The sequence below is a fragment of the Aquila chrysaetos genome, chromosome 19 (assembly GCF_900496995.4).
Source record: "Aquila chrysaetos chrysaetos chromosome 19, bAquChr1.4, whole genome shotgun sequence".
In the NCBI taxonomy this organism is placed as follows: Eukaryota; Metazoa; Chordata; class Aves; order Accipitriformes; family Accipitridae; genus Aquila; species Aquila chrysaetos.
This window is the reverse complement of record NC_044022.1, coordinates 9029791-9045773: the sequence shown is the minus strand read 5'-3', so window position 1 is coordinate 9045773 and position 15983 is coordinate 9029791. Positions and strand designations below refer to the sequence as shown.

The following is a 15983-nucleotide window of genomic DNA, read 5'->3' as shown; positions in this document are numbered from 1 at the left end:
GCACAATAAATTTACATAGCCATAGATACATATATATAAAGATCTCTAGAAATCCACCTGTCACCTTTTTTTACATGTTAGCCTCTCATGCTTGCAGAGACCCTTACAAACCTGAAGCAAGTTCATCCAACATTATCTACCCAAGTCCTCCTTTGCTGAACTATCTGCTTTAAAGTACATAAAAGTCATCTGGAATCAAAACTATCTCATCAAGAAGCAGTCATATTAGTGGTTCAGATAGGGTAGGCACTGGAGTGAAAATAGCTCCATTAGGAGTCGAGAGTTGCACCATGGAGGAAAATGTTACAAAAACAAGGCAGAAGCCTTTCAAAGACAGGAGGGAAAGAAGGAGCAGAGATAAAAATGAACAAAATACAGCAGGAGCATAGAGCAGACCAGATTTTCTTAGTGATTTGCAAATGTAAACAAAAGGCACCAAATGTATCATAAGGACCTAAGTGTTCAGTTACCACAGAAAGTCACATTCTCCCTCTGATCCCCATGCAACCTTCCTACCGGTATCAATGGCTTAAGAGCTTTGTGCTTTGGGGAATTCACTGGCCTGATATTGTAGTCCTGGCCACATGAACTATGTTATGCCTAATCATATTTTGGCATTCATTATCACGACATGCCAGAGAAATTATATGCATAAATAGTTTTAAAATAATTAAGCAGATTTATGCAGAGAAGATCTATCAATGACTGTTAAACATTATTAATATTTAACCTGCTGGCTCCAGAAGCTAGAAGGACAAGCTAGGAGAAGGAGCAATCTGTACCTCTACTGTTTCTCTATGCATCCACTATTTACCACTACTTGATAGAATCCCAGATTCACTAAGGTTGGAAGGGACCTCTGGAGACCGTCTACTCCAACATCACTGCTCAAAGCAGGGTTACCTAGAACAGGTTGTTCACAGCTAGGTTTTGAATATCGTCAAGGAGGGAGACTCTACAGTCTCTCTGGGCAACCTTTCCCAGTGTTTGACCACCTTTACAATAAGAAAACTTTTTCTTATGTTCAAATAGAATTCCCCATTTTTCCATTTGTGTGCATTGCCTCTTGTCCTGTCATTGGATACCACTGAGAAGCATTTGGCTCCCTCTTCTTTAGTCCCTTCCATCAGGTATTTATAAATACTGATAAGGTTTATAAGGAACCCCTGAGTCTTCTCCAGGATAAACAGTCCCAGCTCTCTAAGCCTCTCCTCATATGGAAGATGATTCAAGCCCTTTATCATCTCCATGGCCCTTCGTGGACTCGTTCCAGTATGTCCATCACATTCTTGTACTCCCCCTCCTTGTCTTCCCAGCTCGTGTTTCCAATCCACTGCAGCTATCCTACCATATTGCTGTGATCACAGTGAGATTCTAACCCTGCAGCTACATGTAGACCTGTAACTCCTCCTGTTTGCTCCCCATGTGGCATGCACTAGCATACAGGCACTCCAGAGAGGTACTTGTTCATGCTGATTTAGCAGCTTAGTTCAGACTTTGGTCTGATGCGGTAAGGCTACTATTGTGGTTTAACCCCAACTGGCAACTAAGCACCACACAGATGCTCGCTCACTCCTCCCTGCTGGTGCCATGGGGGAGAGAATTGAAAGAGTGAGAAAACTCGTGGGTTGAGGTAAAAACAGTTTAATAATTTAAAAAATTATTATTACATCCAAAATGTAAGGAAAAGAGGAAAAAAAAACCAAAGAGAGAGAAAAATAAAACCCAAGAAAGACAAGTGATGCAAATGAAAACAATTGCTCACCACCAACTGACTGATGCCCAGCCAGGCCCTGAGCAGCGGCCCCCCGCCAGCCTCCCCCTAGTTTTATTGCTGAGCATGATGTCGTATGGTCTGGGACATCCCTTTGGTCAGCTGGGGTCAGCTGTCCCAGCTGTGTCCCCTCCCAAACTTCTTGTGCCCCCCCAGCCTGCTCGCTGGCGGCGTGTGGTGAGAAGCAACAAAGTCCTTGGCTCTGTGTAAGCCCTGCTCAGCAGGAACGAAAACATCCCTGTGTTATCAACACTGTTTCCAGCACAAATCCAAAACTTAGCCCCATACTAGCTACTGTGAAGAAATTTAACTCTACACCAGCCAAAACCAGTACAACTACTCTTATAAACTGGTGCTCTGAGTTTTTACCTTTTCAAGGTCAATATTGCAGGTAGTTACCATAAAATCATACGCAATAGGTAGAGAAGGAACATTATACGGTCATGGTCCAACACCTTACTCTAAGCCAGGGTCAAATAATGTTCCTGAGAGATGTTTTTTTAATATATTCTTAAGGTGTGCAGTAGTTTCAAATATCAATTATCTCATTAAGTGCTTATCCCTCCTTAATGTTTGAATCCTTTTCCATAGTATTTAACCTAACTAGTCTTTGCTTCAGCTAAAGTCCAAACTTTGTTCAGCTAAAGCTCCCTGAAGGAACTTCTGTTCCTTCTTCAGTGACCATGGACAGCAGTCCACTGACTTCTTCTTTTTTGATACCTTTTATATATACCAAGACAACCCATCTCACTGTTATTCACATTCCTTTAATTTTTGTTTCATTGGCTGTGCTTTCCTGTCCCCTGACAAGTCTGGCTGCTTTCCCTGGGACTATCCAACCAGTTCACCTTTTTCTTGACGTGCTTCCCCAAAACTGACATAATAGAGCAGTGAGGCCTGTCAAACAGAAAAAGTACACCAAGTATCTTTCAGATGACACTTGTTCACAATAACATACCATTATGGACTCCCATTTACTTGGTGACTTCTAAACTACATAATTACAAAATCCTTTCATAGAATATATACAGCCCCAGTTTACATCTTAGTTGAGGACATCCACAACGCAATGTCTGATGGAAGAAAGTGACACTAATGGTCTTGGGACATGACCTTCTCTCCTAACAACATCTGAAAAAGGCTACCACTCAGAGAACAGGTGGGTTAGCAGTCACAGAGGAGATGTGGCAAAGGCAGGAGAGGATGTGTTACTTCTATACAGCAAAGCATCTGTCTTTCCCAGAAACCTGTCGCACCATTAAATACCCAACCCTGAAGACTTCCTGCCTTTCTTTGAAGGGACTCTAACTGTATCACCTTGCATGAACATAGTGTATAATATCTATTATCTTCTATGTTATTGTTGAAGATAAAGCCTCAGGAACCATCCCTGTAAATAAAACCTGTATGTCCTCACGTGTTTGTCACAAATTAGCGCAAACAAATTCTCATTATGAATAGCCTGCTTTTTGCATGACTCCTTACTGATGAGACAGTTACTCTGTTTCTTTCAAAGACAAAATGTGTTCAGTTGCTCTACTTTCTCTGGCCCAAACTCCCACTAATCCAGGCTAAGAGCAATGTGAATCACAGACCCTGCATCAGTCATTCAGCAGTATGCAATGATCATGTAGTTTCCCAAATGGGAGAAGCCAAGTGGGCTCCTTTGATACAAAAGCAGGTTCACACTAGAAGATGCATGGAAGTGGCACTCCTTACTTCAAGGGTTTCAAGCACAAGAGCTGACAAAAACCAAGGATGTAACAACATCTCCTGAACTTTGTTTAAAAAGGTCTTCAAGTTGCTTTGTTTATTAAGTAGATCCAGTTTATGAGATCAGAGGGCACGATAAATATTTATAAGTATAGAGATATATATAGCTCCATAGGAATTGTCAGAAGCTTCTGCTTCCCCATGCATGTAGGCATAGGAATTGTTTTATGAAAATGCTAATGCCACTGTCTTCTACTAGCCTTCTGGAAGTACAGCACTTCTGAAAACCAGACATGTCTGAGCTATTTTTAACACACTAGATTAATTACATTAAATTAGGTCACTTTGTCTTTTAATGATCATTTTCACTTCCTGCTTTGATAGAGCATATAAGTCAAACTTCACCACTGAGCAGAAGCTCAGAAGAATATTAGAATTATAGTCAGAGCAAGGATAAAAGCAATAAATAAAGGGGAATATCAGCTACATTTGGGTTCTGAAGGGAATTATGAATATTACAAAGACACTGTACTATTCAGGCCTGGAACCTGGAACTGAGTGGCTCTGTTCCTCCTAATGATTAGGTAGGTGACCAAGGTAAGGTGTTTACAAATTCAGGTAATCTTTGGAGGGAAATCCTTCTATGAAATTAGGTCCTCTGTTCCCTCTAGTTTACTCTTTACAATAAGGGCTATTACAGACAGCCAAAAGTCGTCTTATTTATTATCAGCCACCTGCAGATTTCGCTGTTGTGGACAAAAAAAAAAAAAAAAAAACAAAACCTAATTTTAAAGTATTACAGTTGATACTTTATCCTAGGGAGAGAACAGACAGCAATATCCATCAGTCTTTAAATCCCCTTGTTTACTGTACCACTAGACTTTATGTAATGTTGTTTTTCTTCCTGAAATGCGTCTGCCAGTGATATGAAATGATTGCAATGTAATATCCTAAATGTTTTCATAATGTGTAATTATTTATTTTCATGCCATTCTGAAATCCTAGGCAGATTGCCGACTTGATGATCATGTTTTCCCCCACAAAATACTTAACAGACAAGAGACAAAAGCCTTAGAAGGATCAGAAATAGAAATGTTTACATAACCTGCCACTTGAATCATCAGAAAGCAAATGCTATATCATATTACAAAAACACAAACAAGCTATTCTTGTCAATGGATTTTTATTAATTGTTTGCTGTAAACCTTTATCAATTAATTACAGTAATAATTACAAACAGAAATTACAACAAAACAAAGAAGCAAAGAAAATAAGTAAAAGACAAACTGAGTGAACTAATTTGTACCATCTTTGCAAAACCTGGCAAAAGGCTAACATGTAATTTCAATTAATGTTATTAATTTAATTGAATGCCTCCAGAACTGCAGTTATATTAATTCAATTTACAGCAATTTGCAAATAAATTTACAGTGTAGACCTTAGTTTTTAAACCGGATGGAGAGAAACCAGTAATAACATCACAATCTGGTTTATTTTTTAAAAAAGCAAGATATTATGTGAATCTTTCAAAAAATAATGTTCAGTAAATTTTCATACCAGATCAACAATTCTGAAGCCTGCCATCAGAGTGGATAAAAACACATGACTTCAGGAGTATGGGGATGGTGTCTTTAACACCACAGCATGAAAAATGTAATTTTAGCATGTAATTTTAGCTACTCTGCTAAAAGAAAGATACCCTATGAGCATGTTCCCTGTGGTCAGATTATTTTACCATTTGGGTTGAATTAATTTGACTTTGAAAAGTCAGTTGCTGGATGAGCATAAAATGAAACCATTGCTTTTTTCCTAGGGTCTCAGATTTCAGGCACCCTTGGCACTTCTGCACACTTCTTCAAAGTTTCACTTGTAGTAAACAATTGTACTTCGGTCTTCTCTCAGTTGTGCTTGAAAGCATTAATAAATCCCAAACCCAGTACATGGCATGGCATGTGCATGGACAGAATGCAAGAGAACTTGTACAGGTTGGAGAGAAGAGACGAGACAGTTCTTCCAGACACATTATTAGATAGCAGAATCGTTTGGGTAGAATTCATCTCAGCGAAAGGTTGTAATGTAGTTGTCCCGATCTCAGCTACGTCTCTCTAAGTTCCCTTTATGGTCAGTGCAGGAAAATAGGCACTTTTAAGTGTGATTCATCTGTTTTGTTTTAAACATCTCTTTGAGAATGCAAAGACTGGTATTCTAAAAGTGCCTGTACCTCTTCACTAATTATAAAAGGGTGGTCAGATGAATCATGTCCAGGTTGCAAAGTTCTAGGAATCCATATGCTTATAAACTGACCCTTGAGGTGACACAGCAAATGCCTATTATGCTTGCAGATGTGATAGTTCTTCATCACAAGTAACAGAGAGCTGGTATTCTCCACTTCTCTGGGTCCCATGTCATTCTTGTCAGCTTATTCACAAGTAGGGCTAAACAAGGGCTGAAACTGCATTCATGGACTGTTTGCAGGGAACCAGCCCCATCTGGAAAACATTATTCTGCATGGTCATGTCTGCTCAGAATTCTTCTGGTCCTGGCTTTCTTTAGAGTGTGTCAGCTGGGTGGCAGGAGGGAGAAGAGTAAGTTAGCCAGACACATGTTTTCAAACCTTTTCTTGTGATGTCTTTGAGAATCTTCCAGGAAGAATCCAGCAAAACCATACTGGTGTTTTGCCATCTTCATTTCTTCCTAGCCTTACCAAGATAACCGTTATAACGGAGAGCAACATAGCTTAATAGTATTCTGTATAAGCTTTGGAACTCCTTTTGAAGCTGTACCTTTTACTAATACTACAGGAAACGTGGAAAATACAAATGCTCTTATTAGCCACAAGAATTACTAAAACTTAGGGGTTCTTATCAGTCCTAAGAAGAGCTTCTACTGCTACATCAGCAAAAAACAAAAAACAAGGTGAATAAAACCAGGTAAAATTTTCAGCAGAGTATTTTGGGCAGGGATGAATACACTTTTTATCAAGCTTTCTCTCCTGAAGTCCTTTCTTCCCACCTACACTTTCACAAATGCCACAGCTCTTTTCTTCTACATTCTCAAGTAAACTCCCTTCAAGTCCACATCCAGAAGCTGCTGAACCAGTCTTAATGACATTCCTCAACTGCAAACTCCATACAGAACCCCATCTGAGAAGGATGGGTTTTTAAAAGTCCTTGACAAAAAAAAAACCCAAACCAACATACACTTTCAAACCAATCTGTATGCTCTTTCCTGGACTCATTAGCAACTCCAGGACAAGAACAACTTGATTTGGGTTTCTAAACATGTGTCCAGGACTCTTGGACCTATGACCTGCTTGGAAAGACTGAAAACAACTGGCCAGGGATGAACTTTGCCTGGAATGCAACTAAGCTCCCCTTTGTAAATACATGGAAATATACTCTGAGGAATTTCTAGCATTTCTGATTCTATCCTAGTATTTTCCATTATTTTAACTGAAGTCTGCTTGAAAAGTTTGGATTTGTTTTTCTCCTTGTTCCAGCTACTGGTCTATCGCTCCAATCTGGCTGTGTATGTTGTTCAGTTTATAAGAACAGGTTTCACATTTTCCATTTAGAACTTCAGTGATTCCTGGAATATATGTGATTTACAGGGAAGAGCTTCCACATGTTATTTCAGCCTGACAAGTGTGACTGAAGAAATGGAGAAAGCAACATGGAGAGAAAATCCAGCAAAGCCCTTCCTTCACAGAAGACAAACAGACACGGGAAAATGTTTGAGTTTTTTGTTCCTTGATTAATACTTGTCATAAATTTTCATTATATATTTTCTGAAATGCTACAAACTTGAGACACATTATAAGTATTCACAAACAAGCTCTTGTCTGAATTAAATAAGGTGCCAGAACACCTATCATAGGAAATGTAAGCCTGTGCTTTAACTCTTCTCCATGTTTCTCCATGGCATTCCATCAGCAAGCCGTCAGCCTATACTGGAAGGATTATATCTTCATGTGAAAGAATGTTTTTCCCATTCTCAACTCAAACAGTGTCATCTTTGCTAAAGTTAATGTATCAGCTGAAATGTTAATTGGGATGTTTACCCAACCAGGGAATACACTAAAACTCAAAACGTATTTTAGTGATGCTATCAAATAGCTGACGTGTAACTTAGTCACTGGTATCATAAATGGATCTAAACCATGTATGAAAAACTAATCACACACCTGAAATAAGTATATGTGTGTAAAAATTTTATTGTATGTATACTGAATAATCTTGTGCCATGGTTGAATCTAGTTCTCTAAAAAGAGAGGCACTATATCACAGTATTACTCTACAATATTAACTTTGTATTAGACCTTTATTAGATTCTTGGGGTCAGAATCTATTAGTATGGAAATAAAAGCAAAAATATACTGGTCTATACCAAGAGACAATTTGAGAAAAGTGGCCTTATCTCTTACTGTGGCCATAAGTGGATGCTTAGAGCAAACATATAAAAATAGGCCAGCATGGAATGGTGTTTCCCTTACTAGACTTTCTTGCCATGAGCACTGAGAGACTAAGCGAGCTATAATAGATCATGTGTGCATCATCGTTTTTAACAGTTCTTCTTGTCTAGTTCATGGACCATAACATTGACTGATCATATTTTAATACATTTATAATTCTGTAGGAAGTAATATTTATTGTTAAATTATGGATTGTTTTCAAAAATACTTCTTGCTTAATTTAAGTCTGTCATTTTATCATTTCATCGGGTGCCTTCTGGTTCTTATGTTACTTAGAAGGAATGAACAACCATGCCTGTCCATGTTCCTACAGAAAACTCTATCCTATACTCCATTCTTCAGCAACATCCATCCTAAGGGTTATAGCCCATGTAAATTTTTTCCTACAGAAATATCTGCATATTTCTAATCATTCACAGTGATTTTTATCTCTACCTTCAAATGCAAAGAACAAAAGTGTATGCTCTTGTAAGTGATTTGGAGTCATTTTTCCTTAGATGTGATTATCAACATCAATTTTATGCTCAGCAATATATGAATGTACTGAAAAACAGCTTTTTCACCAATAAAAGTTATTAACCACATAATTCAATTATTATTCCAGAAAAAATCAGAAAGACAGATAAGTACATGAAAGATGAAGCAGCCACCTATACCAGACAAGGAATACAAAAAACCTTTCTGTTCATGATATTTTCTTGTATTTTGAAAGGAAGTGAAACTTAAAATACAGATTTTTATATATATATATTTTTTTTTTTTTTTATTCAACAAAAGCTCTGGGTGTATTAATTCTCATGTCCTGTATACCTAGCAGCAACACTTTACATTGTCTCAAATAGCAGATGTGCACCCAAAAAAATGAATACAAAGATCATTTCTGGGAACAGTAGGTACAAGAGGCATACAATCACAGCTTTCTCTGGGACCACAAACATTGTGTTTCTTGGATTTTTAATATTATACCTTGTGTAGAGAGTGATAGATTTAAAAGTAAAATACTCACAGTCCTGAGAATGTGCCCCATTTGCTTAGCAGTCTCTTTAAATTCAGATTCTCCATTTGTCATTGATTCCATTCCTTCTTCCTTATGCATGAATAACACAAAAACCTTCAGACATAGAGTACCTTCTAGTAAAATACTTAGATATCTTTCCTAAAATAGGCAGTATTAATTTCATAGTAATAACAATGCCAGAGATCGGAACAGGTGTGCCATGGGGTGATAAACCTGTTTGTTTTAAACATCACTTTTACCAGTAAAATAATAGAATTCAGAACCAATAGTATGTGATATTTCTCATAGGTATTACAACCCTTAATAGCTGTCCAACTCCTTTGTCTACAGTTTTGGACAAAACGTCACAAAACAACCAAAATAGACAAGGGGAATTGATGACCAATTAACTAACTAGCTCAAGGTCATACAAGGAGTTAGTAGAGGATTACAGTACTAAACTGTCATTTCATCAGTTCCAATATCCAAGCTCATAACCATCAGACAAAGCCTTATTAACCATAGGAATAATCCATACTCTCCCTTCATCAATACGCATTTTCAATGCATTATGAAGAATCCTAACTAGTAAATCCTCTAAATGCCTTCTTAAGAAATCAACTAGTTTCTATATATTGGTTATAAAAGACAAAGAAGCTAGTGGTTTTGTCCTACGGGGAGGACTAGTAAGGGACGCCAAAGCTGAGCAGCCCAGTGGGATGCTGAGAGGCTTATACAGACACACGTGGTAAATCATGTTTTCAACAATCTGCTGTGAGAAGAATCTTACTGCATATTTGCATCTTGAACTGCTGAAACTTCATGTATAGGCACTGAAAGAATACTGCTGATCTTTTCACTTTCATCTCGCATAGGTGATTCTGACAAATCTTCTAATAAATTCGGATCTTCACAAAAGAAGATGGTTTGTTGGGAGTACTCTTTATCATAGGACCAGATCACTGCATTTATCTCAGCATCCATCATGGCCTACAGTGCATAGCTGTTGACTTAGAAAGACCCCAAAGGAGAACTGAGAGAAGAAATGTCTTCTCTGTCCATTTCAGGGGAGGCCTTCTGAATACCCACAGCCTTTGCTTAGAAAGTTTCAATGTAGGTCATGAGCCAAATCTCTCTTCAGCATGTTTTCCATATGTAATCTCTATGGATACAAGAAGAGACGGCCTGTTTTCCAGAGTGGTTATGCTTTTCCTAAGCCTTTGCCTCCATTTGTGACTGGCAAATAATTTTCATCTTTGCTTCTGAATAATAAACATACTACAGCAAGGGATGCGGTTCCAATATGCGCATAACTACCTTGGACCCAGTTAGTTCAGACAGTAATACATGAAAAGACAACACTGCAAGCCTCAGTGCACACTGTAAAGTTTACCAGGGAGTCTGGTTGCCCAGGTTACCATGTCTTCACCATCTTGCAGACAAGCTCCATAAAACATAGCTGGAGTTGTTCTTTCTATGCATGAGCGGAAATATGGCAGTCAAAACTACACACAGCCTTTGCAGCACAGTGTATTATACTATCTTCTGCAAGATTATCTTCCACAGACTATGGAATCACTATTAATATAGTCTATCATCACATTTAGTTTCTGAAAGTAGCGGCACAGTGAGCCATTCTCTTTTTTTCCTGGAGAGTTCATAGTAATTCTGGACTACACAAGCATGTATGCAGTTGAAATATTTGCCTCCAAAAAGCATTGCTGAGCATTTGTCAGTGTTGGGTTCCCATGTTATTCCTTAGGCTCTAATAAAGTCTCCTGAAGGCTCCATGTACCTTTCGTATTTTTGAAGCTGTGTTTTAAAATCACCTAAGCAATAAAGTATGAGCTTAAAGTTACATTATATTATAGGATAAAAACAAATAACAAGCCTGCTCACCAGCATGTTCCTCTCAGCTATGCGTTTAGACCCTAAAACCCCAGACTTTTTTCCCCCTTGTACTAACTAAACAATAATCTATGCTCCAAAAATTTGGACTAGAAAGAATATTTCATGAAGAATTTCAGGTGGAATTTTTGCTGTGAAACCAAATTTCTTAAAGATTTTAAGAACAAAAAAGAAAGCTTCATTTGCCTCAAGACAGAATTTCATGTTCAATAAGCCTAACTGGCTGATCTGCAACATGGATTTCAGAAAGATTTCAACATCTTTTATACATCTCCATACAAACAAATATAATTGAAAGACCCCTCAAACAAACTTCAGTGCCTACACAGAGCCTTCAGTCAGACCCCAGAGGATACCACAGTCTCTCCCTTTGATACTCATTTCTGCATTGGGGCCCAAATCCGTGCCTTGCTACAGACATACTGAGTTTCAGAGGTTGAAAGCTGAAGTCAGAAAAAGATTTTCTGCTTGTTTAACAAGTTTTTATTTCCAGATATCCCTATTTATACTATGTGATCAAGGTGCATTGTAGTCTTTTCAATAGTAAACTAAAATTGGGAATACATGCTCAGCCTCGCTACTGGCTGGACCTGAAGAGATGGAGCTGCAACAGCCACACCTTTGTCAGGCTCCCAGATACAGCAGCTGAGCACAATGGACAAGGCTAACTCACAATCCAAACTCTGGCTGCTATTTCCCTACACGCTAAAAAAAGACAGAATTTAAACAAAAAGTACTGTGTTATGCTCACAGTAAAAAGCTTGTAAGACGAATTTTAAAGGATGAAAGTTTGACAACTTAAAAATCACAATAACATTTTAAATTAAATGCTTTTATACCTATGAATTTTCATGTCATATTTTTACTATTAATATATCTAAAGACAGATTCACCAAATGTCTTGCACTGTGCTTCAGACAGAAAAAAGATTCTGTAGAGAAAAGAAAGTAGTAAGTTCAACACCAATGCCACAGAAGAACATAGGACTAAAGTGTCCACCACTACATTTACAGATAGTTTCTTGGTTTAAACCAACAGGGTGGATGAGAAAAAAGTATCTGGCATACTTTGCAATTAATTTCATTTGTAGAAAATTAGATAAATAATAGCTACTGAATATAAGCACCCAATAACCACTACTATGAGTATATGCACATGTAAGAACAGCCACTGACTGCATTGTTAAATGCAAGGATTCAAGGCTCTTGGTATGAATTACAAGGGAACTAAATGGTTACCCAACAGCAACTTATAGATCCTGCTGACTGTATGGCTCCAGAAATGCTAGTGGTAACACAGGGGAAGGGTGAACACACACCTGTGACCAGAAAAATGCAAGACCTACTTTTTCAGCAACAGCACAGGTTTAGATCAACCTTAACTGGTCATAAAAAGTCATTTTAAGCACAGCGATAAAAGCAACACATTAATTGAAGGTGAGTAAACAATAACTTTTACTCGAATGACTGTTGCCAGATACTACAGTTGTAAAAATTAACTATTTATAATGATAGCAACTTCACTGAAGAAAATACCTACTGTAGAGTTAGAGCAGAAATTGTGCACATTGGGTAATTCTAGAAATCGCTAACACATACACCCTGTCTAACAAAAAACCCGACGAACTTGCAAAGTCTAATCCCTTTCATAGTATAAGTAACCTAAATCTAGGATACTTCAGAAAGGTAATTATAAATATTATGAGCCAGAAAATGTGGGTGAGGAGTTGAGATTAAGTACAGCATTTCCCTCAGGTACACTGATGTGTCTCTCTGTGAGACCACCACAATGTTTTGAGATTACTTGTCTAACTCGTGTAAATCTTAGAAACCAGATAATTCAGCTGTCAATGCAACGTAATTAGCATTTCATTGATGAAATCATGCTTGCAATACACCTGCACATCCCCTGTCTACTAACTTTTCTGAATCATTGCATTCGGCCCTGTCTGCAGTAATATAACAGGTCTCCTTCCTTCTCCAAACTCATGTGCAGCCCTTCACGTAACAGAGGAAAATGTAATGTAATCACATGGCCACACTACAGAAAAAAGCCGATAGCGATTACATACCAAATAACTGAGATATACATTTGCAGAATTTATCATCTAAATGAAAAAAAAAAAAAAAAAAAAAAAAAAAAAAAAAAAAAAAAAAAAAAAAAAAAAAAAAAAAAAAACCCAAACCAAAACAAACCCCAAACACTAGCCAGGTTTAGTGCATTTAGTCATTAAATTTTGAAAGCAAAAAATCTTGCTCAGAAAGGGCAAGATACAGACGATGAGAAAGGAGGATGAATTTGAAGAAATAACAACCGTCTGGAAAGATGATCTAGACAATATATATGTGTTTTCAACCTGCATTTGACTATGATTTTTAACTACAACTACATTGTTTGCACCAAAGACAACAGTCTCTTCAGTATTATCTTTCCAACACAGTGTACTTTCAACCACAGATAAAGCTAGTGAAGTGCCTGAGATCACACTTGTGCAAGTAGTAGCAGACGAGTGAGTCCACCCAGGGTTAATCCATGCTGCCATCTCGTGGTTACCCACATTAGAAACACTGACTTTTACATTGCCTGCATTTTAAATACTGTCGTATGAAATTAAAAAACATCAGTAATGTTCTCTGAATAGCTAAGGGCACAGACAGAAGGTGTTCCTTCTTTCCTGGAAAATTACTGTTGTCTTTTCAGAAATAATGAACCAAGTTGCCGGTTTTGTCTTCAGATTTTCAGAGTGGTATGAGTGCAAAACTGAAGAGGTGCAGTGTATGTTTATTTATTCTTTCATGTATAGGCTGACAGAGCTACAAACAAATGTAATGTATGCATGATATATAACATAACATGTATGTATATCTTTTATAAGTCTTTGCAAAGGCAGAGAGAACAGAATGTGTGGCTCTATTTTTATGAATTTTGACAAATTCACAAGCAGAAAATGATAACGAGCATTTGTTGCTATTGTTCACTTAGTTATTAAATGGAGCTCAAGCTGAATTATAAGCAAGGATTTGCTGTCTTCCCACCAAAGAGCTAATTAGGCCTAATTAGGCTTCTCATCAAAGAGCTAGTTAGGCTACTTTTTAGACAATCCTGTACACTGCTGGTTTAAAATTGCATTCAGACCTTTAACCAAGGCAATCCTTCCTATCATTTGCCTTTCTCTGCTACATCCGCAACAGCTCTGCCATCACCCACCCTACATTTTACCCCTCAGCTGTTATTCACTATGGTAAGTAATAAGAGTCAATTTTTAAGTGGGAATTAACAAAGACGATGGAAGACAAAATATTGGGTGCAAAAGCCTTTCCTCACCTTTGAAATTGAGGAAGCAATTTCCAAAGCTAAATACAAGTTGAGAAAACTCCTGAGATTTTAACTTCATTGGAGAATCTGACAGAGAAGACAACTGGTATTTATGTGTGATCTTTCAAACTCTGCCTTATTACTCAAGTCAAAACCCCAGCCTAACACTTACTTGGTACATTTAAAATGAAAGGTGTGGGGTAGAACCTAGCTTTACAGTGTGAACTGTGCAAAAATATGAATAACCTAGTTTTTGTTAGCAAACTTGCCTCTTGGAAAGCTGGTCTAGTTCATGATTTGGCAAGTGTCTAAAAGCTGCAGGGGAAAATCACTGTATTTTTAATTTTAAAATTTAACTATATCTTACTAGATGTGATTTAAACAGAAATCTGGAGATTATCATGCTACATTTATCACAGCCAAAACAGGAGTGCTAAAACACTGCAAAAACATCTAGTCCTTGTTCTGCAAATAATGACAATGCATGTAGAATAAAGTCACCCCGAAGCATGGGCTTAATGACTTCTACCCCAAGAAACACCCTGTCTTCAAAAAAGGACCTCTGGTCTCCCAGCAGATGCAGGGAAGGATCACGCCTGGCAGCGCCTGGCCCACCACTCCAGCACACCCCAGCCGCGCCTCAGGACAGCAACATGGCGGCGAAGGCTGCCCGCGCGAGCCATAGCAACCACCACCCTCCCGCCTCGCCGTGATTGGCTGCGATGGGAAGAAGGGCCGACGAAGCGCTCCGTGATTGGTGTAGCGGTTTTGGCGCGCGGAGAGCGCCGGAGGCTGCCCGCGGTGGGGGTGCCGTCGTGGTCCTTCCTTCGAGCTGAGGGGAGTCCTGTCGCCGGTGGTCTCGGTATGTCCCTGCTCCGGCCTCTTTACCGGCGGCCTTGCGGCATCTGCAGCGGCAGTGGTGCTCTGGGCGCCGGCTGGGAGGAAAGAGCACCTCTCTCATCGAGTAGCAAAAACAACAACAAAAAACCGCGGGGGAGGTGTAGATGCTGCGTATAAGCAAATACAGAAGGGAAAACAAATGGTAGGAGGCATTAAGGAAAGGAGTCGGGGTCAGTATACATGGTGGATTGCAAACAGGCTGTGAAACTACAGTATTGAGATACTGCAGAAAAGAGGAATAATCGTATTGAGGCTATATGATGAGGAAGGAGGTTTGACGACCAGTAGTGGTGTCTCCTGCTGTGTCTGGTAGTGGTAAGGTTAGGGGTGGAGTAGTGTATCTAGTGGAGTAGCTGGATAGTACAAAACAGGCCAGTGGTTTATTGCATTTAAAAGATTTGCTTTCCAAGGAAAAAATAGGTGTATGTTTTTTGTTAATTTTGTGTGTATCTTTTTCATTTTACTCTGCCAAGTGATTCACACTCTGTAGTGTTTGCTCAAGCAATGAAATGTGTATATTGTAGAGAATTTGTCACTTTTTTTTTTTTTTAAAGTCAGACACCATCATGAGTAGAAACAAAGAGTTCTCCTTGGTGGATGACAGTAATGAAGAGCTTAAGAGAAGAAAAATGAAAGCTCTAAGGTATGTGAATGTTGAGATTGCTCTAGTGGCTTTATTTTAAGTTCTGACAATATAATTATCAGGAAATAGTATTGAGGAAATGTAGAAAATAATGTTTGTGTTCTACAGTGTTGCAAGTGAGTCCATTTTTATGTGTTATGTATGTGTGTAAAATATGCAGTTTGTGGAAAGTTTTAGCATTTGGACTAGGTTCAGGGGAAAAGAAATTTTAAATGCTTCTTGGGATGTTGTCAAATACTGAGTTATTAGGTTACCAATATCT

General features: G+C 38.4%; 1 protein-coding gene across 1 annotated transcript in view; it reads left to right on the top strand.

The window, feature by feature from the left end:
* The first annotated feature begins 15179 nt into the window (after window positions 1-15179).
* RNF17 (ring finger protein 17) overlaps window positions 15180-15983 on the top strand; it is a 53021-nt gene continuing 52217 nt past the window's right edge. The window contains exons 1-2 of the mRNA XM_041118577.1: window positions 15180-15261; window positions 15633-15721. Of these exons, the coding sequence (XP_040974511.1) occupies window positions 15259-15261; window positions 15633-15721 (92 nt within the window). The 5' untranslated portion in view covers window positions 15180-15258. The remainder of the gene's footprint in view (window positions 15262-15632; window positions 15722-15983) is intronic.